This window comes from Thunnus albacares, chromosome 2 (assembly GCF_914725855.1).
Source record: "Thunnus albacares chromosome 2, fThuAlb1.1, whole genome shotgun sequence".
NCBI lineage: Eukaryota > Metazoa > Chordata > Actinopteri > Scombriformes > Scombridae > Thunnus > Thunnus albacares.
Genome location: NC_058107.1, coordinates 20857216 through 20881836, shown reverse-complemented (window position 1 = coordinate 20881836; position 24621 = coordinate 20857216). Strand labels below are relative to the sequence as shown.

Genomic DNA, 24621 nt, shown 5'->3' with positions numbered 1-24621 from the left:
AATTGGTTCAATATGTTTGTGCAACTATTTGCTATTTTGTTAGTCATTAAACTAAACTCTTCATTCAGCTTCCACCCTTTCTCAGCTCTTTGCAGATTATTCTAGGCTATTTACCTTAAATGAACTCACTTAAAATTGAAACCATTTGCAGTGTTTACAATTAGAACAAGCACAACTGGATTTTTGAATAATCTTTATGAAGATTAACTGAGGCATTCACATGTATGAATTGACAGACTGTAGAAACAACAAAACAGAAATGCTGCCTCTATGACTCTGTAGAGTTTTGCACGTCAACTGGCACATTTGGCCCTTTGACATTTTGCAATCATAAAAAAAGCACAAAGGATCTTGGAGGTTGGTGAAAGAAAAAAAAACACAATACAATGTCATTGGAACAAAAGATACAGGAAATAGATGAGATAGATGAGATAAAGCAGTTTCTCCAGTTAGGTGTAGATGATGTTTGACTGCTTGTTACCACCACAGAGTTAAATTGTGCAACCAATTCCTTAAAGAACAAACAGCCAAGACTAAATAAAGAAAACGATGGGTGTCATTATTTTGCAGCTCTATACTACATTATTCAGGGAGTTTAGTTAATACAACTGTAACCATCAAATTTCTTCCACTATTAATAAAAAGAAAAGTTCCATTATGTGTTCATAGTATACAGTATGTACAGTATTATACTTGATCTCAACCTGACACATTACAGCTACATCAAAGTGTAATTGTATCATAATACATTTGGTCTATTCACACACTACTCCCATTTTTATTTGTAAGTTTACCCTTGACACAAACATTTTGAAAGTTATGTATCAGTACTTGTACAAGCAATTGTGATTTCTATATTTCAAATAAATTCTCATAAAATGTTTCCTCATAAAATCACATTTCAGGCATTATTTTACTGTTGTATCTATATAAACTGTAAATAAATAAGATATAATGACAGATAACAGTTACAGAAGCACTGTGAAAAGCTGAATTCACAGATAAAATAAACACTTGGACATAAAACAAATTGGTGATTATGATACACAGATTGTAAAGTGAGAAAGAGAAAGCACATATGAAGAGCACACAGTACTCTCAGTAGTGTATGTGTGTGTAACCTTGGAATGAATGTATTCAGAATTGTCCTTTAAGAAAGCTTCTTCACAAAGTTGGAAAAAGACAAGGACGTGTCTAGTCTGTCTAGTCTAATCAAGTAGTAATAGAGAAGGACATAATAGAGTAGTAGCAGTTTGCTTTGACTGCACGGTCACATGGGTCACAAGGTCACAGTAGTTTGTGATAAACTCTGAGCTACTGCAATTTACCAGCTATTTGCTTAGTTGCATACTAAGTACAAGTTTGAGTTATTATCTCTGAGCCCAGGAATATTTTTGGGAAAATGTCTGAACACACAAAATGTTCTCAGTCTACCCTCCTTTTTAATCAACTGTTCTGGGGAGAAAAATTTAAATTGTATGTAATTTGAAATTGATTGATTAAGTTGATTGCTGTGGGACTCTGGGACTTTTTTGGCATTGAATTTTTTTTCTGTCAAAATGTGCTGTTCCCGTGCAAGCCAGTTTAAAAAAAACCTGCTCACTTTCAATTAAAACATCCAAAATAATGAAGGTATCTTGGTGTCCTAATGGACTCAGATTTAAATTTCATCCAAATTACTTTTGTGAATTGTCAGCTTTTTATCGTCCTACATATGTGATAAGAAAAAGAGTCAGAACTGTAAAAACAAATATGTGCCTTTATCTGCAATGCGATAGGCTACACCGCATGGTATTCTGCTCCACATTAACAAATCTAGCAGCTAATTCAAAGTACTGCTGCTTGTGCTTTAACAAAGAGTATTGTTAAAAGAATTTCTTCGTAATGACCATGAAACAATAGAGACAGGAGCCGAAGTATCAAAATTTAAAAGAATTTATTTTCTTGTACAAGAAGGAGCATTTCGCAGTGTCACAAAGAAAAGTGCTCCTAGTGGAACGCATATAACAGGGTTTTATACACCTTAAGTGAGCGTTACAGTTCTTTTCTTAATCTATCAAATACAGATTTATAGATAACATCATGTCTGTTTTCAGTTCTCCTGTCCAGGAGCCATCCTGCCCAACTGACCCCCAGATAACATGTCGCACCCTATCTCCAATGAATTTTAATTTCTACATCTTCCTCTTGACAAATACAATACTTAACTTCCTTTAACGTCAGCTGATGAGTCTGCTGATGTTGCAAACACAGGCCAGGATGAACTAATTACAAAAGAATTGAAGATTTGTGCACCTTTACAGTTATTTAGACTGATAATATGTTTTTATCCGATTGTGTGCTCTGTAAGTCTGCAAGTGTTACATCGTTTTGTAACACTTTCTTTTATGTTTTGATTCCAATCAAATTTCTCCACTAACAGCCAAAAAAAAGATAAAATATACTCCAGAATGTGTGTGGATGGTGTACACAATATTAAAGAATAACACCATGGGGGACTTTATACTGTAGAGAAAGCTTAAAACAGCTCAAGAAGATTCATATGATATGAATACAAGAATTTCAGTTCATCCTCAGTTATGAAAACCTCTGTCAGTTGGTTTTGAATTATCCACTAAGACAAGTCTGGGCAGTTCTCTCTAGCCAGGGCCTGAAGGGGATATCAACGATAATTGTCATAGTGTTGAGTCAGCGTACAAACAAGGCAGTGTTAAAATAAATTAAACATTATATGGTACAGTGATCTGTTTTTTCCTGTTACCAAATTTCTGTAAGTTGATCCTTGATGTAAAAACCTGCTTCATATGAGTACAGATAACTGTCTAGTTCAAAGCTTCGATATGTTTATTTCACATGCTGACTGAATCTCATTCATAGGTTTTAGCATCAAATCCTGTTCTAGAGAGGGATCTCTGGAGCCTTTTCTGTGCTGAAATAATCCACTGAGCCTTTTCACTATAATTAGCTTTGTTGCTGTGCCACAGAATCCTATCAGCTTTTTAAAATGAATGAGGGGATTTTGTGGCCTGCACACATGTGGCAGTTGCACCATCAGCATGGACAGTTTGTGTTATTAAAAGAGACCTGCACACTTGTATTTAACATACTTTTGCCTGCTATGGTAACACTGAACACTTGGATAGGATGTCATGTACCTACTGAGGTTTCATTGCGTGAATTACTTGGAAGGAAGCGTCCATCTGTCCTTACATAATAGTATATAGACTGTTACAAATCTCCCTGTAAAATTACAGTAAATTACTGGCAGCTGTAGTTGCAATTGTCTTACCATTTTTTTTACAGTGTTGCTACTGTAATTTACTTTAACAATTAATTACTGTAAAAATGATTACAGTATTTTACTGTACAATGTGAGGTTTACAGTTTGATACTGCAGGCCTGCAGTAATATACTGTATTTTTATTGTAATGTACTTTAACAATTTCTTACTGTAAATGTTACAGTAAACAACTGAAAAGTTTTCTTCTTATTCATAATAATAAAAACAACCATAAATTGCAGACACATACTGTAAATAACAATGTGTCTTCAATCTTCGTAATGAGATCAGCTCTGTTTTACATTTAAAAACATAACTCTTAACATCTAGCACAAAAGAGGATGAGACAAGTGACAGCTTTATGGGACTGAATATTTAGTCAATATGCCAAGTATATTCAAATATGTTTGAAAAAATAATTCTCAAGGTTCATGCCCTTTCACAGGGGTCAATGTAAACCCTGTAATATCTTGAGCTGCCAGCAAAACCAAACAGCAACTGCTTTGCAAACTACTGTTAACAAATATAAAAGCACAAATAAACATATTGCAGGATAACACAGTTTGTAATGCATTCAGATGTCCTCTGTTATAAGCAGAAGGTCAGCGTCAAGGCTTCCAGGTCACAGCTCACTGAGTTAGAAAGAACCAAGTGTGGGAGCACAGAGTGAGAAAAAGAGAAGTGAAACAATTGAATGACGGAGAGAATAATTTTAATCAAGAAAGACACCTCACATTAATGAGGTGACGTCAAGTACTTCAGAAGAGTAGTGATGTGGATTGTGGACTGTGAGTGTGTTTGCCTTCTTAGGAATTACTTTCTGTTCCTCTCTCAGTGTTAATCACAATGAAATCCCTGAAAACAACACATAACACTTGTATAAGTAAACAATATAATATGGCTGAAAATACTTATTATATCCCAGTTTTATTACAGCTTGGCAACAAACTACAATATCTTTGCGGCAACCTAGTAACAGCCTAAAAACACACTTGGGTTCAGCTAAGATAACCAATATGACCACCACAACTGTTGTGTGCTTTATATATTAGGCTATTATTAATTATGAAATGCATGTGGGATAAACAAGGTGAAGGTATAGACCAGGCCGGACTAACGTTAGCATTCACTGATATGTAGTTCAAGAGAAAACAGTCATCCAAAAATAATCTAAAGACTTACAAGCAGCAGTGAAAATACTGTTTAAATACCAGTAATTCAAACCTCCAACTGCTGAAGATAAACTACCTTAAAATGCTCTCATGTGCCTGTCAGGTGCTTGCTAGGATTATACCAATTTAATTTTTAGCAAAAATTAAACATAGTCACTAACTGGGTAACCAGATGCCCAAATGTTATTCTATTTTCTGAATAAGAACTGACCTTTTTGGTTTGTTATTGCAGTGGCAAAAATGAAATTAGAAATAAATAATAACATAAATAGAGATAAATAAATAGAAATAACGATACCTCACTCATAGAATTTCACAGTAATTTTACAGCAATTTATTTATGAACAGTGTTGATTTATATTATTATGTATTCATTGTCATATGACATCTATATATCATATATTCATTGTCATATATCCATTAAAATCCGTCTCTGTCCAGTGTCCTCTGTAGATAAACTGTGCCCAGATGACCCTTGACTGCAAAGTTCAGTTTTACACTGTCAAAAAATCTTTTAGAAAAATTTCCCACAGGAAATACATAGCTGGCATTTCATGACCTTAAATTTATATCTGGAAGTATTCCAGATTTTAAGGTCCCTTGACTTGGAAAGCTCCTGGCACTTTTACAAATGACATCACAACAGTTACAGTATATCAGGCTATGAGTGGTATTCACGCTCAAGTAACATCATTGATTTCAGACTTCAGGTCCTGTCTGCAGTTTAAGTACAGCAGCTGTGCATTTCCACCCACTACCACCTTGGCTCAGTCAGACCTCTATATTTAACTCTGAATGGTGGTGGGTAATGTAGGGGGTTACACTGTCACCACAGCCTTGAATGGGCAAGATCACTTTCCATTGCACGAGCATCACAGCACTGACCGCGGCTGTTGCAACTGAAACACACTAGGCTGCAATAATAAAAGCCTTGGATATTGTTCCTCAAGAGCACCGCGCCACACCTGTACCATGCTGAATTTGTGAGGCAGTAACGAAGCCTTAAACTTTCACCAAGTGATAAATTGGTGTAATAAAGTTGGCTCTGATACCGTATCATATCTTTGTTTCTCTATAACAAATAAGAACAGAGTGAATTCTTCCCACAACAAAGAGCTCAGAGGGTGCCACCTGCTGACGTATGAGACCAAACAAAATACCATGGGCACCATAACATAATATAACATTGAGACCAAACATTGGTGAGGACTGAAAGATAAGGTCTCATGGTGCCCTCAGTTTTCTCACAGTCAGCACAGTTAACAAGCAGAGCAGTGCAGAGTTATCACAGTGAGAAGGGCAGACTCAGGTCAGTGGGATTTCTCCAAAGTATTAAGTAACAGCTGATGCAATATTTGTAGGAGCTTGCTGTTGCTCTACTGTACGTCAGCAGGAAAGTGAAGTTAAGGCCACATGTAGCATCTTTACCCAAATATTGCACTTGTGATTAACTACTCCACTTTAAAATGTTAACATTGGAAGGAAACACACCATGTTTCTTAAAGCACACAGTCCACTTTATAGTGTATTATACATGGGATTATTGGTTTTCAAAATGTGTAACGTCATGGAATAAAACAGTATGAACAATCAATGAGTTTAGTGTTTTCAGCCAAGGACTTGTGACTTTGTTAAGAAACTATTAATTGTGTTGTGTTTGTGTTTTGTTTGTGTGAGTTGGGTGTGCCACCTTATTATTACAACAAGCTCCTGTTTTAATTAAGGTTGCAAAAGTGTATCCGGTTGCACTTGTACTGTTGTGTCACACTTGCGTCATTTCCAGGCTCAGTTATGCAATCGTCTTTTCGGTAGTTATGGAGACTTTTCACAAATCTCATCCCAACTGTAATTTAACGGGTATTAGACTTGTCATTGTACCCAGCCCAAACTAAATTATACACTGTATTTTATAACGTGTTGCTGAGATTATTCATTTGACCAAGAAATGTTTAACAATGACTTAAAAGAACCACTTACAAAAATGGTCAGAAGTTAAAGTGTGAGGTAGACGAGTTGATCCTATTGTAAGCTCCAAAATCTTTTGTTACACAAGATTATTGTGACCATATTAATGCAGTTTATTTAATTGTAAGTACACTAAAAAAACATGAAAAAACAAGCAAGTACAAAACAAGATAAATCAAAAGACAGTACAAAATGGTGCAGGAGGCCTGGATGCTCTTAGCTTTTTCAGTTAATGTAACCAAATAAAACAGTGAGTAAGTAAATAGTAAAGATCAATACATTAACCGAGATGAGCAAACAGGAAGAGAGGGGAAGAGCAAGCATATTGTGTGTTTAACTTTGCAGCTTTGTTTGCAGTATAACTATTCAAAAGGTTAGTACAGCAATACCTAAATCAACAGGACAACGTTGTCTGTGTATTTAGCACTGTAGGAGGGATTTAGAGAACTGAATTGCCAGTAGCAAAGGGTTTCATGAGGACACTGGATGATATATGTGTTTGAGCATCTACTGAGTGAAACAATAGTTTTGATGCAAAACTACAGGTTGTTTTAAAAGAGATTAGGCAACACTCAAATCTTACCGAATAGCCTACATAACCGCCGGCCTGCCAGTCACAACAGGTACTTCAGTAGATTACATAATTTCAAGCTTTCAAAACATTTGACAGGTGTTTCCTGGAGATGAGTTATTATAGTTTATGCTTTATGTAATACGTTAACGTGAAGCTACAGTAAGGGGGAAGGGGCAATGGTGTGAGTTGTGATTGGGTAATTTCCAGCCAATTGAGAAATGGTGAAACTGGAGATAATCTGTTGAGCAGCAGAGCCAGTGACAAGGGAATGTGTCCCCCCTCTCAATAACTTCAGTCACATGCTGACTGAGGAAGGAAAAGTGAGCCAGGAGGGAGGGCATTGACAATCTAAAGGGGAGTGTCTCTGTTCCACCAATAGCACGCCGAGCCTGTTCCTCCTTGACAAAGTTTTGTATAACACTGTGGAGACTTGGCCCGCCATGTGGTCTGAAGTTTGCATATTTTCATGTATTAATGAAAACAAAGAATTAATCTGCTATTGCTCAGTGGATCAACAGCTTTTCTGCACACGTCAAGTCAAGTTTGGTTTTTTTCCACAGTCGGGGAATTTTAGTGGAAATTTTCGTTTACTTTTCAGCATAGAGCTGGGAAAAAAATGTGTCTGCTGTTTATCTGTTTGATGTGACAACAGTAACTTGTGCACTGGTACAAGAATCTTTGCAATGCCATCCTTTCTAAGGAACTCGTGCTATCTTTTTATATCTATCTATATCAATTTCTGTGTTTCCAAGCAGTACAGTCTGTGTGATATACAGCTTGACATTCCTTTTCTTTGCTGCAGTCTTACTGTAGATGACAGTGCTCATATGTGGCTGGGTCTAACTTGCCAGGTGGGTCCCATGTGGGAAAACAGGTTAGAGTTTCGTAAAAAGTGGTTGTTTCAGAAAATGACATAACAGCTAAATCCAAAGAAAGCCATTATCAACACCAGTGAAAGGTTGAAAACAGACAGAAAAACTCATTCTGTGATATTGGAATGTAAAATGAATATTGTACAGACTTTTTGAAGTCCTAAGATTTCATTTCGCTTTGTCACACAAGATCACAATTTGGCACCACAAACAAATATTGGGTAAAATTTAAACTTTCTTATGTAATGCTGCTTGCTTGCATGGTGACTCTGAAATGGGCCTCCATGTGAGAGCTCGCACTGGATTACAACACAAGACACTAACTTCTTATCTTGTGCATTAATATGTGGAGTTTAAGAACTCTAGTTGAGCTCCTCATTGTCAGTTGAGCAGTTTTACACAACTGTGACACTGCAAGTTCGTTTAAGCTCTCCACTGACAAGATTTTGTGTAAAAAGTGGTGCAAGTTCAAGAAATGTGTGCAATTTTAGAATGACTGACAAACACTGTTAATATGTTGTGTGTGGAAATGTTATTGTATGGCTATTTATCTTTAAAATGACAATTGACTGTTACAATAAACTCAAGGGGAAAATGTAATTTGACTTCTGGAAAAAAAAAAGTTGTAGCACGTGGAAAAGAGGAACAGATGGGCCACATAGTTGAAACACAGATTCATACTGCCACCTGCTGAGGACATGATGTAAAACACTTACATCAGTATTCTCATGTATCCCAATTTATGTATTACAATCTCTCCATATTTCAAGATAGAACTGATCATAGTCAGTAAACAGGTTGACCTGTTACTTTCCCCCCACAGATTTTAGTGTTATACAACCTGTCAAGACACTAATAAAAGAAGAAAACATTCACATTATATGGCTGTTCATTCCACAAGCACACACCCAGACACATTTGGACAGTAATAAATGTTTTTTTTTATGTATATGCCATTTTATGTGTAAAGAATTTGTGTCCTCAGAAAATATTACAGTATCAAAAATAAAAATATTTTTACAACCAAAAATAAATTACAATACCGGATGCGATGAAACACAACACAAAGCACATTATCATGGCTACAAACACTAAACCGTCCAACTCAATATGACACTGAATTCTCACATTTCTATGCGAACGTTTACTGAAAGATCCGTTTTCTGTTCACAGCACTTTTCCCAAAAAGTTTAAATCTTGTTTATAAAAACTAGATCTTTGTAAACACAAGAGACACAGGACGTATTCAATAGCAGAAGATTAACAGTGCTCCCTGTCAAAAAGTGCCAACTTACAAACATTTTAACTGTTAGAAAGCAACATAAGTTTACAGGTCCAGTCATCTTAAATGTGTATAATGTGTCCCTAAAGATATGAATCAGGGTATGAGGTAACAGTCCAATGTGAGTAAAATGTAGTAAACATGAACATGACAGACCCACAACCATTCTGTCTATTACAAGTGCTGTCTCTGCGCAGACTGCACTTGAATGTGAGATATCACATGGTGACCGTCTGCTGACCGTCACTGTACAGGATCCTGGAGTTCTCGTTATGTCGACAGCCCTGATGCTTATCAGGAGCACAGAACTGTAAATGGAGTATTGCTCCACAGGTTTTTCCCTGTAGCTATTGTCATCATCGACTGTTTGAGATTGTAACTCAGCGTTTGTCTCGTCTTTTGTCCATTTCCTTTTGAATCCGGGCCTCTAGAGCTGCCCTCATGGCCGAATCCAATGTGTTCTTCTCTGCGACACGTTCCACCACCTTCTCAGGCTTATCCTCCTTCAGAAACAGAGAGAAAATCAGGATGTGCAAAGAGCAAGATGTTTAAAATACACATTAGCGCAGTAAGAGTCAGACACATTAGCGGCAGGAGGGATGTGCATTAACCTTGTGCACGAGGAAGGACGTAATGGCACCAGAGTCAGCCTGATAGTCAAGCCAGAAGAGTTCAGTTCCATGGGTCTCCGTCTCTGTACTTGACCCACTCTCGTTCCACTCCTCAGCCTCAGCACCGTTCCCTGGCTCTGAACCATCTAGGAAATGAGCACAGTGGAATAAGATCACAGAGTGGATCTAATGTAATTGGAAAAAAGCTAACAACAAAGAGCACCAATCTTACGCCTTCGTCGAGGATGGTACACTTGGATGTCGGGTCGGCGGGGTCGTCTAGGGATTGTGGTGTGCCTCCGCCGCTGAAGCTCTTTGGCTTGCTTCACTTCTTTATCATAGTCGTCTCTTGAAGTGACAGTGAACCAACACTTTGTTATAGCATGAAAAATATATAATATACAAAGTGCTTTTCAAAAATATACAGTGCATGATATCTGACGGTCTAGCCGAGTTAGTGACACAACATAAAGTAGGTCACCTTCTCCTTGTTTTGCTGTGGTTTGCATAAAGATAACAGAGTTATAATCCTGTTTCCCAAACACAAACAAGCTGTTCTATAACATATATTCAAGTCTAAGCTTCACCTTCATATATGTAAGTACGTTGCAATTGTTCAAATATATTTCAGAAAAGGTTTGTGTAAAAAAATTAATTATAGAATTTCCCTTTATATTTGACGTGCATTTCAGAGACAGAAATGAATATTATTAGCTTTTTGAAATTCTCAAATACAGTACCAGTCAAAGGTTTGGACACACTTTCCCATTCACTTGAATGAAAAAGTGTGTCCAAACCTTTGACTGGCACTGACAAACTGTTGATAGTTATGTTGTGTCAATGGTGAGCCACATTGACTAATATTTTTGTAGAGGTTCTACTTAAATACCGCTGAAGATATGACAAAAAAAACTACAATTCAGCAGTAGAAAGTAGGATAGTAGGTGCTTTTTAAAAAAAATGTCCATCAATATATCTCATGGAGGTTCTTCGTCTTAGGCTCTTTGATAGTTACATCTAATAACAGTATGCAAAACTGCTTCTTCCACTAAAATAATACACACTTAAATGTGTTTTATACCTACTGTGTCCCAAACCATGGACAACTCGGGCCTGTGCAACCTTTCTTTCATCTGCTTCACAGCAGATGTCTTAATCAGTATATGCCCTCCTAATTAACTTTACTTCACCATCTGATTAACTTCTAGTTAACATTTGCGGCTGCAGCTGCAGATATAGTGGCTGGATGTCGCGGACCAGCTGTGCTACTATCTTAGCTAACAGTTACTAGCATTAGCTGAGGGAATCACCTAGCAATCTGGTTCCTCCGGATATGGTGCAGGAAGCCGTGGCTCATATCCAAACGGCCACCAGGTTTGTATTTCAGCTCATGCGCTTCATCATCTCTTAAAATGTCCATTTCCACAGATACAGTTTCAACACGGTGACCGTATTTATGAGCTAATCACGCTAACGGGTCACAAGTCCCAGTCAGAGTAACTGTGCACTGACAAAAAGCTACATAGCTAACTAGCTGCTGGTAATTTGTTGTCCAACCGTAACGTTCCCGGAGTTTACAAATCAACCCCCATATACTGTTTATATTTTGTACCATCCCCTCATAATTAGTCTCTGTGCCACAAATGATTCATGAATACCTCGTGATACCTCATGAATGCAGTCACAGAGAAACTGGGTGATTAATCCTTAATGAAGCTTTCACATAGCAGAGAGAGTTTTTGAATAAATATGAGTCAAACACTCTCTACAAAAATGTGAATCAGTTGCACACAAAAAATGCTTTTAAAAAGTTGAAATATTTCCATTTTTGGTGTATTCTGGGTCACATTAGGAGAAGTCACAACATGTCGGGCTTAAAGAAAAGTTTTTAGGGTGTTTTTATTGCTCTAAAATGTAAAAATTGGCCAAATTTGACCCTGAACAGTAAGTATGGAAGGGGTTAATCATATCTAAAAACAAACATGTTTTTTCAAAATCGTTGAACACAAAACGCTCTAAAACAAAGTATCAATAAAAATACAAACCATTTAATTAAAATCTATTCTTTATGAATAAAACATAATTTAAGGCTCATTTCCCCCATCGTGCAAAATGAACATTCTGCACAAATAATGAGTAGAAATAATAAACTCCTAATCTACTAAGAGTGACTATAAAAAAATCAGGTTATACTGTTTCAAAATCACATTGGTATTGGCCAAGGACTGATGTGACCAGGCTGTATTTTTTAACTCCGGGTTAGGTTTTCCTCTGCTGTGAACGACTAGAGACCGCGAGACTTTCGACGCGCTCTGTGCGCGACTCGTTCATTTATCCCAAATAAAGTTGTACCTTTATCTGTTATTTTGACGTCAGGCGCACAAACTTACTGCTGTGATGGTTTCCCTGAAGCGAGAAAGAGACGTTGAGGTGGACGACGATGACAACGAAGACGGAGGTGAGTTTATTTGCTTTATAAACGTCTGTCCTACGTCTGGTTAGCCGGTAGCTAATTTTACTATTGAAAGTGCGTTTGATATTTCCACCGGTTGATCCAGCTTCACACAGGCCAGTCAACAAACACCGCAAATGTGTAGTTTCTAACGGGCTGAAACAAATTCACCGCCCTTCCAGAGCGCCCTGTGTATCAAATCAATCATCTCCTAGCAACATAAATGCTAGGTTTAGCTAGCATACATTCAACTGCTAAAACACAAACTGAATTGACTTTGTTTTCTTTTTTGTTTGATTTCCATGTTTCAGTGGTAACCAAAATACGACGAGGACGTGTAGTAGAAGACCGGAGAAGCCGCCACTGCCCTTATCTTGACACCATAAACAGGCAAGATTTACTTGAATGTGTACAGCTAACGTTAATGCTAAATGCTACTGAGTCCCGACCTCCTTCATTGCTCTGCAGCTCATTCAAGGTTTCTGTCTGTTTATCCACCAGGAGTGTGCTGGACTTTGACTTTGAGAAGCTCTGCTCCATCTCTCTCTCCCACATCAATGTCTATGCCTGCCTCATATGTGGGAAATACTTTCAAGGTAAGAGAATGCGGGGTTGAAACACCTTGTTGTGCTTTGTCTTGACTTCATACATATATATTATAAATCCATGATATTTTTGTCATCCTGTTTTCCATGCTGTGTTTCTGAAATTTGTCTTTCTTGTTCTATTCTGTACACACAACATCTATTGCATGTTTGTCCATCCTGGGAGATGGATCCCTCCTCTTTTGCTCTTCCTGAAATTTCTTCCTTTTTTTCTCTGTTAAAGGTTTATTTTAGGGAGTTTTTCCCTCCATTTGAATCGAGGCTCTAAGGATGGAGGATGTTGTATTGCTATACAAATTGTAAAGCCCCCTTGAGGCAAATTTGTGATATTGGGCCAATACACTAAAATTGACTTAACTTGACTGTTTCACTGTGTTTCACATGTTTGTCTCCTTCTGTAGGTAGAGGCCTGAAGTCCCATGCTTACACTCACAGTGTACAGTTCACCCATCACGTGTTCCTCAATCTGCACACTCTCAAGTTTTACTGTCTGCCAGACAACTATGAGATCATCGACTCTTCACTAGAGGACATCACGGTGAGCGAAGTGATAGTGTTATAGACTAATGAGTTTACATTCGTCTTTGTGAAGAGGGATATATAAAATGGTGTTTGTGTTGAATTAATGTATTAGTTGTATTATGTAATGTATTAGAGGGTATCATGCACTCAAAATATTGTTATATTTGCAAACAGTACTTTTCTGTCAGTAATTTGTTGACATTTCTCTTTCTGCAGTATGTGCTGAAGCCAACTTTCACCAAGCAGCACATCACCGGCCTTGACAAGCAGGGAAAGCTGTACAGAGCCTACGATGGTACTACTTACCTGCCAGGCATTGTTGGGCTCAACAACATCAAAGCCAATGACTATGCCAATGTGGTGTTACAGGTATAAAGAACTGCATCACTTAGTCATAAACTTTTTAACTAATACAGATTTTTTTTTTCTTCAATTTAATTTTTCCTTGTTTGTTTTCAAGGCTTTTTCCAATGTTCCACCATTGCGAAACTACTTCCTGGAGGAGGAAAACTACAGGGGAATCCGCAGACCACCAGGGGACATCATGTTCCTCTTGGTGCAGAGGTTTGGTGAGCTGATGCGCAAACTTTGGAATCCAAGAAACTTCAAGGCTCACGTGTCTCCCCATGAGATGCTGCAGGCTGTGGTGCTTTGCAGCAAGAAGAACTTCCAAATTACCAAGCAAGGTAAGATTTGTGTTTCCAGACATTAGTGTTGCAGCACGTATTACAGTTTTGAAGAACAGAGGATTCATTCACAGCAAAAAATGCTGCACTATGGAGAAAGCTGTAGGTTGTGGTGCTGATCGATTGTTCTCTGTTCTGCAGGAGATGCTGTGGACTTCATGACGTGGTTCTTAAATGCTCTGCACGGTGCTCTAGGAGGCACAAAGAAAAAGCCATGTGAGTGGGAAAAGACTAGAAAGGGTTTCATCTGTAATCTAAAAAAGATGCTCATATGAGTATTTGGCACATTAACAGTATGTTTATCTGAGTTGAAGGAAAAAATGGGATATAATTTTGTATAAAATGAGAATTACGTATTATTTCTATGTGGCAAAAATAAGTTGGAGATTGAGTCGGCCAAATATTTCTCATTATTTAGTATCATATAAGTGAGAATCAGCCTCTGTCCTCTTCTGTCTTTCTGTCATTACAGCAATCATTACAAAAGCTTTTCAAGGCTCCATGCGGATCTTCTCGAAGAAACTACCACACCCAGATTTAGTGAGTTTCCTGCTTGTGTTTTGAACTCATTAAATGACACATGGAACATGAATCATATTGCTAATAATTAAATCAGATTTATTTATAAATCATGTTAAAATTATTGGATGAAAGTGCGTTGGAGACAGTGATTGTTGAGCTGAAAAAAGACTTTTTACTTTCTATATTACTTTATTTTCTGGTCAAAATACAGGGCAAATCAAAGCTGATTTTTGGTGCATTATTTTAACATCTGTTAGTTCAAATTTGAGCTCATTTATGTTTTTGGAGATTTTTTTTGGGCCATGCAGTTTTTTGTTTCATTAAGACACCACAGTTTAAAAGAATTGAACTTTGAAGGTTGTAAAATGAAAAGTGAAGAAAAGTATGTTTTTAAAATTTCCCAGCTCCCAGAGGAGAAAGAGGCGTTGCTCCTGACAGAGGAGTACCAGGAGCAGCTGTCTGAGTCCACTTTCTTGTTCCTGACCCTTGACCTCCCAACAGCCCCACTGTACAAGGATGAGAAGGAGCAGCTTATTATCCCACAAGTCCCTCTCTTCAACATCCTGGGCAAGTTCAACGGCAGCACAGAGAAGGTAACGATTCCTTCACATCGTCTTGTCTTTGATATAATGATGCAAAATAAAAGTGTGAAAAGTTTAACTCTATATCTGGACACACTTCTGTCTCATTTACATTCAGGAATATAAAACCTACAAAGAGAACTTTCTCAAAAGGTTCCAGTTGACCAAACTGCCTCCGTACCTCATCTTTTGCATTAAAAGATTCACGAAGAATAACTTCTTTGTGGAAAAGAACCCGACAATTGTCAACTTCCCCATCACGTAAGTGCTGTTCATATACTGTAAGACAAAGTACAAAGCCTCAGTATAAATGTGCTCATTCATGTCACTTTGTATTTCTTTCAATAGAAATGTTGACCTCCGTGAGTACTTGACAGAAGAAGCCCAAGTTACAGAGAAGAACACAACTTATGACCTCGTCGCTAACGTGGTGCATGATGGGAAACCTACTGAGGGAGCGTACAGAATACATGTCCTGCATCATGTAGGTTACAGACAGATATTTTTATAATTTCCCTGATTTTTTTTGATGGTATTAATTACACACAACCTAACATTAAATTGTGTTTTTTTTTCCCAAACCAGTGTCAGTAATATGGTTAAAATGATGTCACTGCCTCTTAGTTATAATGTGTCTTTGTGTTTGATCAGGGAACTGGGAAGTGGTATGAGATGCAGGACCTGCAGGTGACGGACATTCTCCCCCAGATGATTACACTGTCAGAAGCCTACATCCAGGCAAGTTCTGCCATTCATTGTGTGTGTGTGTGTGTGTGTGTGTGTGTGTGTGTGTGTGTGTGTGTGTGTGTGTGTGTGTGTGTGTGTGTGTGTGTGTGTGTGTGTGTGTGTGTGTGTGTGTGTGTGTGTGTGTGTGTGTGTGTGTGTGTGTGTGTGTGTGTGTGTGTGTGTTGGAAAACATAAATGTTGCAGAGCCGTGTCTCTGTACTTTTCTATGCAACATGAAATGATATAAAACATTCATCACCTTTCATCTGATGGCATTTGAAGCACACTCATATATCTTTCACTTTATAAAGACAGAAGCAGCTTCTGATTATAGCAATTTGTATTTTGGTTGAATTTCACTTATGATGCCCAACAGAAATAGTAGTGATATGAAAAAAACGTCAACACAAATATTACTCTATTAATCTGGCAAGCGAGTCCACTCAGGACATGCTGGTCCCTTTCTCATTGTAGATACAAAAAAAAACATAATTTTAAAATCTGCAAAATTTTTATTTTTTACAAAAAGACCTCAACACAACAACTTATAAATGTAAAGATGTTGCATATAAAAGAATAATTGTATAGTTTATTTACCATCACATAAGGACCCAGGTCTTTTCTGTTGAAGCTACTGTTTCATTGGTAATTTATGTGCTATTTTAGACACTTTGTACTATGCCAAGAATACATTCAGTGGAGGACTGAATCTTTACAATTTCTTGGTTAAAAAAAATGCCCATGTGTCAGTTAACAACAATGATTATCAGTACAAAGTATCCGTAAAAAGATTCCTAGACTTCAAAATCCTGAATGAAAAATACCAGAATGCAGTTGTGAATCATGAATTGAACAAGCACTTCTTGTTTCGCCTAGACCTCCATTCATCTCATATTGGTAACAACTGTTTTATTTCTCTTGTAGATCTGGAAAAGACAAGAGAGTGACGATGACACAAACAACCACACGGGGGCGTAAGTGAGGCAGGAATTTTCTGAGTGTGAATGACCAGAAGTGGTGTCGCTATTCTGGAAATGGACCGGGTATTTAAATGATTGAAAATAACAACGGAATCTAAAATGAAGGTGGAAAGAGAGCACCAGGACTTTTTGTTAATAGACACACAAAAAAAGGAAACACATGTAAAGGTCTCCATGTTTTTTTCACTGTTTTATCTTTTTACTATGTGGAAGTTTCTAAATAAACTATCTCCAGGACACGTTTTTGTCTGTGCTGCATTTTCATGTCAAACAAGATAACAGAAGAAGCAATTATGTTGAGTAGTCAGTTGTCCAAATAGTCTTTAATTCATACTGGACAGAAAGCTCCAGTGTTTTCCATTTTCACTTTCATTATGACATACATAAACAATTTACAGAATACCACTGTTCACAAAACTGTAACCACTGCAGAAACTGATATTTCAGACTGAATTCCAGCCTCAGTCTTGTGACACATTTCATGCAAACCAGAACATTTATGGCTCATTGATTGACTGCAAGCCTACAAGAAGGAGCAACTTGCCTAAAAGTTAAAAAAAAAAACAATCAGTGCATTAAACTTGTAAAACATTAAGAGTTGATCAGTTACATAATATATTTGTGAGATAAGTAGTTTCCTGATGTGAACATACAGTACAGAATATTCAGAGCTGCATTCAGTTTGGCAGGTTGATTCATTTGTTCTTCTTCCACATGTATTTCGCACAGAAAGCCACGTTCTGAAAATAGGAAAAAAAAATACAGAAAGCAGATGTGAAACAAATAGTTTCAAGTAGTGATGGGCAGTTTAATGGTTGGTTGGTTAATCTATCGAATGGAACTTATGAGAGGAAAAAATCACTTGTGTGCTTGAATGTGGAAAAAATAGTTTTGATAAACGTTTCTCTAAGACAATTAAAACCTTTTATCCTCACTGCAGAGTGAGCATATTGACTCTTTCATTGCAGACATTTGTATTGATAGTTTATATAATTAAGCTTTTACTTATTCATCACAGACCTAAACATTGAAGTCATTATCATCATAGCCTGAAATGTTGGATACAATGAACAGCAGTTAAGTTGGGTGATGCAGCAAATGGCTAAATCAAGATTTACTAGAGAATATTATGTATGTTTTACCCTGTAACTGTCAGGTGATGGGATTGACCCGTGCATCACCTTTTTTTAGCCAAACAAGTAACATGTGACTGAATTTCACTTACACCACATTCCTGAGCAGTTTTTATGTCTCTGCACCAGTAGCTCGGTCCCCAAGTACAACGATTCTTCCCCAGCGGCTCCAACTTCTTTGTGGCAACACACAGATCAGCTCTCTGAAGGACAGACGGGACAAACACTGATGAGAAACTAAACTAGTTTAAAGAATGGCATGTGAATAAGTTGCTACACTGTGTTCATGACTAGTGTTGCATGGACAAAGGCTCATTTCTTTAAAGCGTTATATAATTTGGTAGTATACGGGAAATGTGCTCATTATAGAGTTTTTAAGAAACAACTAAATATGCTAATAGTTAGTTTGACACACAAAAATACACACTGAAAAGTATTTTCTGTCTGTTAAAGAATTAATTTATTAAGAATTTTTGCAAACTAACAACTAGGTATGAACTGAAATATAATGAATTGGCACTGACCAACTAAACCAACACTTTTTTTTTTCAGTTTTTTCTTATTTGTACCAAATTGCAACACCCTTTCTGTAAAATGTCCTTAACATTAACATTATACTACTTGTAAAATAAAGTGTTACTTAAATAAGTTAGTAAATCAATTGTGCTGTTGCAAATGATGGTAAAACTCCACAAACTACTGGAGACAAGTCCTCTTATGGATTGGTAATACGGTGTGAAGTACACGTGCATATGACTATTTTTTAAAGGAACTTATTCTTACTTCACAAGCATCTGGATGGTCCAGCTGGTTTCCCAAAACCTGCTGCAGCCGGGAGCCATAGATTTTGGTGAAAGCCTCACACTGAAAAGAGCATGACAATTACTTGGCTACTTCTCAAGCAAAGAGAAATGAGACCTGATTAACAAACTGCTTTACTGAAAACTTTAAGAACAATGAGAGGTCAAATATTCTAATATATAAAAGCATATAGTAATAATAAAAGGACATGTAGGGGCGTTTGACATAATCTGCTGAGAGTTGGTGGGAGCTGAGGGTCAGACCTTAGGAATGGCTTTGGGGTGATGAACACACACAGACTGGAGGAAGGAGGATGTTTGAGTTTGGGTGGAGTTGAGACCCAGGTGAAGTCGGCTCAGCACAGCCAGCGTGCGGCACGACTCACAGTCCGAGGGGAGGAACACCTCTGGGAAATCAGCAGAGAGTTAATTTGGTGACAATAAGGAAGAGCGAGGGTCAGCTCTAACCTATAAATGTATTCATTATAAACATGTAACTGACCTGGAACAGGTGTGTCCTTGAACAAACAGATGTGCAGCAGGGTACATATTGTGTGAGGAGCTGCGGACGATAAGAGGAACTCCACTATCTGTGTCCCATATTTGTCTACAAAATCTTCACATTGGTCCTTGTAGCTGTGAGGAACAAGATAGCAGAACTCCTCCATGAGCTTCATTAAAGCATCCTGCAGGACAAGAAAGACGATGGTGACATAAATGAAGTGATGCGTGATGAGGGATATGTACCTGAAGCAAGACGAAGTAATATATTTTTTAAAAAATAGTCACCTCAGTCATGTTTTGGGGCAACAGGGTTTCCAGTTTCTTGATAAGAAACAAACACAGGGTGCAGGCTGGGTTGATCTGCTCCTAGAGAGGAGTTAGATGATAAGAGGGTCATTTACAGAATTCAAAGGTTGGCAAAAGTTCCACTTCAACTTCTATTTGATACTCCACTTCTGCTTTCTCATACTAACATGTGCATCGCTGGACGTGCTGAGTGCAGAGATGTCTTCATAGGTGGCATGGTGGGGTAGTTTCAGTGGTTCTTTGTCCTTGTGGGCAGCACAAAGTCCAAAAACCATACAGGTCTCACCTGCTTTCTACAAAAAACATATGATCATAGATTGAAACTTTCACTGAAGGCCACAGTGTTCATTATATTTCCATATTGTACATCTAAAAAGAAGCTTACCAGTTGATCAGGTGTTTGCTGCAGAACTTTTGGCAAAAACATCTTCACCTGTAAATCACACTCTGATGCCTGTTCTCTGGGGAGATGCTGGCACAGAGCGTGCAAGGTTTCATACATGGTTTCCTGCAGAAGCACAGACGTTAATGCAATGGCTCAATTTTTATGTTGTTGTAGGAATACTGGGTGTCTGTGTGTACATTAACTACCACGTACAAAGACAGTACATGCAGAAGTAATCGGATACGTCAAAACTGTTTGATTGAAAAATTGTGTCCTTGCCTGTTTCAAATGTAACTTTAAAAACAAAGGGAAAGATATTACATGGATCCCAGCTGCTGGGTGTGATTGTCAGTTTCCTTTCAGTGTGTCCGGTAAAATAAAATAAAGTGAAGTGAGAATAAAATGACACTGTGCAGTGAGTCAGTCCCCAACAGCCCCACCTTAGTATCTCTGCTGGAAATCATGTTGCTGGACAGCTGGATGATCTGGCTGCATTCTGAACAGATGTCAAACGTCTAATGAGGTGAAGCCACAAACAGAGAACTGGTCAATTTTTAAAGACATTTGTGTTAAAATGTATATTAAACATAAGCAAGGCTTGTCTGGGTTTTCACTTGCTGTGCAGATTAATAATAAATGGTGTGAACTTTTAAAGAGGAAATGTTTATAACTGAAGCCTGATGACTGTATAGATATCAAGAACAACCCCACTAATAAATAAATGCATCCACTGTTATTATATCTACAATTAACACCATACATGAATATGCAAAAATAATATGTGAGTGAGACTTCTGTAGTTTCCCTGATATGGTTTAGCGTGTATACTGTATGTTGTGTGTTGAAATGTAGTTCCATATGTTGGTATGTTGGTCTTAGAAACATTATAGAGAATCAATCTTACCAGAGATGTCTGTTTGATGAGTGTCAGAGGGTCTATGATGAGCCTGGAGTCTCCTTAAAAGACCCAGACAGAAAAAGATTAGATGAAAAAGACAGTGATATAGAAACAAATGAAGCGACAGATTCATCTCAGCATAGGTTCGAATATATATACGACCGTGTGTGCTCTGATTTTTTTTTAGCAGAGTAAGTTAGCAATAAATCCCACAATAACAACCTGATCTGTCAACAGAATTAATGACGGCTGGTCAGCTGACATTTCCGCAGACATCCGTCAGTGAACCTTCATCTTACCGGGACATAGTGACACCGCGAAGACCAGCAATATGAGCCGTGAAGCGGACATTATGTGAGGGGGAACAGGACGATATGAAGCGCAGATGATCTGTCTATAATAACATCAGTGCCGTTGTTTGGGCTGCACCGGAAATCAAGGTTGACGGTAGAGGTACAGCGCAGGCGCAGTGGAGCAAATAATTTCAACTAGAAAGTTAATGATCAACTAGGTTAGCGTTAAAGTAATATCATATAATATATATAAATATAAAAATAGACAAACCTGTTTTACTACTTGAGGGCTAAACTGGAATATTTTCTGAGATTTTGGTCTTTTCTGTCCTTGCTGCTCAGACCTGGACTTTGTACCATGGTCTAATGTAAACAAAGGCGTATAAATTAATATGTCGTATTTTTTAAAAGTACATAAAAAAAGTCCATAATCATGTTTGACAGTTCAGGAAGGCTTCTGAAGTGACCAGTAGATGGCGGCACAGCAAATGAAATACAGTGCTTGAGCTCATCCAGAGCATATTGAAGTAAAGTAACAATAAAACAACTTTTTGTGACATATTGGATTCAAGGAAATGTGTAGTAAGGCTGAAAAATAAGAATTACAAAAAATTAATATAGGATAAAATAAAATAAAAAAAATATATGCATGTAAAAATGAAAAATGTACATGTACCACAATTATAGGCAAACCATACAGTAACATTTTTTATATGCTAAAGTGCAAATATGTGCAGGGCAATGCAAAAGATTCATTGAGAACAATATGCTGTCCCAATAGGCCATCTTGATGTCCTGAGGAAAAAAGGTTTTTTATAGTCTCTCAGTGTTGGGTATTTACCTGAGCGAAGAAGTGGGTAATGAGGATCTTTCATAATCCTACCAGCTCTGCTTCTGCACCTTCTGCAGAGTGGGAAGTGTAGATCTGATAGTAGGCTCAGCTGATATGTATTTCTAATATTGTATATTCTGTGATATGCTAATTGCTTTCTGCATTGATTTATCCTCAGTTTTTTTTTCAGTTTTATTGTTATACAATATATTGTGTCTGTGCAGTTTCCTACGGATTTGGACCCCCAACTTTGCGCTGCATTTTCTATGTGTACTTGCATGAAAAGGCACAGGTGGGGCTCAATTCGACGTCATTATAGGCTTTGAGGTTCTCTTTCGTTAAACATTTGCCCTGATGAAGTTTAAAGGAAAGGTTCCCAATTGTTCAAGTCTGTCTTAAAACAAAAGTCAGGTACCAATATGAACACTGAAACAGGTTTTCCTTTCTGTAATCATTCCTCCTGTTCATACTGGCTAATAAAAGTGCAAATGTGCTTTAAATGTAAGTGACGGGAGCCAAAATCTGATCAAAAATTTAAAAGTTTATCTGAAACTTATATGAGGCTTCAGCAGTCTGAATTAGTCATATCAAGTCTATATCTGCCACATTTACTGTCTTGTCTTTCTTGTCTTGTCTTTTTAGCATAATAAATTCCCTTGTTTCCTTGTACAGTGTTTCCCTGTTGAGCTGAGGTGGAAGTATAGTAACAAAAAGACTCTAATATTGAAAGATGTCTGCTTGATTTGACTAATTTGGATGCCTGAAGCTTCATATTAGATTCAGATAAACTTTAAAGTACATTTTTGCACAGAAGGAGGCCTGTGGATTTTGGTCCCTATAACTTAACTTGTAAGTGCATTATGAAGGGATCTTCTAATGGACAGTATGAACAGGAGGAATGATTACAGCAAGAAAAACCTGTTTCATTGTTAAGTTTTACTGACTGTTTTTTGTGTACCTCCTTTAAGTGACTGAAATGACTGATTCCATGCAACCTTCCTTTCACCATGTTGGATGCATCTATAAAAATAATAATTATTATTACATAAAATAACCAGCTCACCAATTTCATAATTAAATAATTGACATACTGAGGCAGTCATTTGTGAAATCCTATGCAATTAAACATAATAGCCCCGTGTAAAGGCTGTTCCTCTCCCTTTTCACTAGGCCCTGTTCTTCAACATTATCATTATTTTGTGTGTTAAATCATCATTATGTTCAGTCAAATGTCACTGTTAGTTTGTCGGTTAGGTTTTTTAATAAGTGAATACATTGGTTGATATGTGTGGTTCATCTTTGTTTAGAGGTTTATGATCTGGTAGGAGGGTCAGCCCACTCTGTGTTCTTTCAGTTGTTCTTCCTGTGATGTTGAGGGTTGATCAGCTGCTCAACCAGGGAAACAGGTTTGCATCATTAGGTCCTCTTAGCATTGAGGGCACTGGGCATTGTTAGGATGGGATGTTAGGATGTGAGAAAATAGGTAAAACTGTTCTGTAGTAAATGAAATCTGGTTAAACTTGGTGTAATGAGGAACTGTTGGTGGGTTTATAGTGGATTGTGATTGTCAGCAACAACAGAAAAATCCAGTGTTTATAATTGGGTGGAGTTGTGTATGTTTTGAAAGCCCAGTATCTGTGTGACTCACCCCCCAGTTAGGTGAGGCTGAAGGCAAAATACCATTCAGTGGTCAGTAGGGAAGAGTGGAAGAGGTGGTAGCTTGCTGTAAGGCTGCAGCTTTTATTTTATTTGTTTGTTTGCTTTGGCTTAAGTTATTTTTGTTGATATTTCCTTGGGTTAATTTTTGCCTCTATTTAATTAATATTTTTGTTAATAAATATCCCCTTTTTGTGCACATACTCTAGTCTGCTGACCTGCTTTATTTTTAAAATGTCCCTTTAAAAAGTTCTAGTGCCAACCATCTTCTGGCCTTTATATGGGGTGGTGACACTACATTTGGTGGCAGTGGTGGGATGTTTTGTCTTCATAGACACTGGAAAGCAAGAAGCAATCAAATCATTCACAACACAACACCAGGAGTGTGCAGAGGGCCATGCAGAATTTAAAGTGCCAAATACCATCTTCTGCTCTTTACATGGGGTGGCAGCTCTACACCCTGTAAAAACTCAAACACTCTGTCACATGATAACTTTTATGTTTTGTTGCCCTGCATTATTATTTAGGGTGTGTCAGACATGTACAGACTTGGTTTCAATTATTGTTTAGTGTTTACTGCAGATACAGTATAATACTCATATCAAAATGACAATATGTAGCTATTTCTTTAATGATTTAAAGATGCTGTGTGATTAGTTTGCACATGATGAAATGTGCATACTTATCACACAGCATAATTGCATAATTGCAGCTGTTTTTTCTTATACAAAAGAGAAACCACAGAAGCAAGAAACAAATAAAGTTAAGTTTTAGTTTCTGATGTCTGCATACTTCAGGATATAAAGTTGTGACCCATTTAAACTGTGTTTCTCTGAAAGAGGGCAGACTGAAATGTCATATCATTGTCCACATTTGCAGTTCATTCTAATTTTAATTCATCAAGTGATTGTAAAATATGTATTTTTATAGAGAGTCGTGCTGAAGATTACTTGAAAATATTGTTTCTCATCCTCAGACATCTAA

General features: G+C 37.4%; 3 protein-coding genes across 5 annotated transcripts; 1 reads left to right on the top strand and 2 right to left on the bottom strand.

Annotated features, from left to right (window-relative positions):
* Positions 1 to 8376: 8376 nt before the first annotated feature.
* On the bottom strand, positions 8377 to 11317 carry c2h2orf68 (chromosome 2 C2orf68 homolog). Its single transcript, XM_044372207.1, has 4 exons — positions 11067 to 11317; positions 9989 to 10104; positions 9757 to 9902; positions 8377 to 9648 (listed from the first exon to the last, which is right to left on the bottom strand). The coding sequence occupies exons 1-4, from the start codon at positions 11174 to 11176 to the stop codon at positions 9526 to 9528; spliced, it is 495 nt and encodes a 164-aa protein (XP_044228142.1). The 5' UTR covers positions 11177 to 11317; the 3' UTR covers positions 8377 to 9525.
* usp39 (ubiquitin specific peptidase 39) lies at positions 11024 to 17069 on the top strand. 2 transcript variants are annotated; one of them, XM_044372173.1, is made up of 14 exons: positions 11024 to 11130; positions 12133 to 12214; positions 12520 to 12598; positions 12710 to 12804; positions 13215 to 13351; positions 13552 to 13704; positions 13796 to 14021; positions 14163 to 14237; positions 14494 to 14561; positions 14948 to 15136; positions 15243 to 15385; positions 15473 to 15608; positions 15776 to 15862; positions 16775 to 17069. In XM_044372173.1, the coding sequence occupies exons 2-14, from the start codon at positions 12154 to 12156 to the stop codon at positions 16826 to 16828; spliced, it is 1503 nt and encodes a 500-aa protein (XP_044228108.1). In that variant the 5' UTR covers positions 11024 to 11130; positions 12133 to 12153; the 3' UTR covers positions 16829 to 17069. The 2 variants fall into 2 exon arrangements, with proteins under 2 accessions (XP_044228108.1, XP_044228097.1); XM_044372162.1 differs by lacking the exon at positions 11024 to 11130 and having other exon boundaries at positions 12031 to 12214.
* A 65-nt stretch (positions 17070 to 17134) lies between these two features.
* sftpbb (surfactant protein Bb) lies at positions 17135 to 21291 on the bottom strand. 2 transcript variants are annotated; one of them, XM_044372195.1, is made up of 12 exons: positions 21156 to 21291; positions 20863 to 20915; positions 20399 to 20473; positions 19959 to 20081; positions 19741 to 19866; positions 19553 to 19633; positions 19266 to 19449; positions 19028 to 19170; positions 18747 to 18827; positions 18056 to 18166; positions 17484 to 17570; positions 17135 to 17374 (listed from the first exon to the last, which is right to left on the bottom strand). In XM_044372195.1, the coding sequence occupies exons 1-11, from the start codon at positions 21205 to 21207 to the stop codon at positions 17526 to 17528; spliced, it is 1074 nt and encodes a 357-aa protein (XP_044228130.1). In that variant the 5' UTR covers positions 21208 to 21291; the 3' UTR covers positions 17135 to 17374; positions 17484 to 17525. The 2 variants fall into 2 exon arrangements, with proteins under 2 accessions (XP_044228130.1, XP_044228121.1); XM_044372186.1 differs by having other exon boundaries at positions 17135 to 17570.
* Positions 21292 to 24621: the final 3330 nt, after the last annotated feature.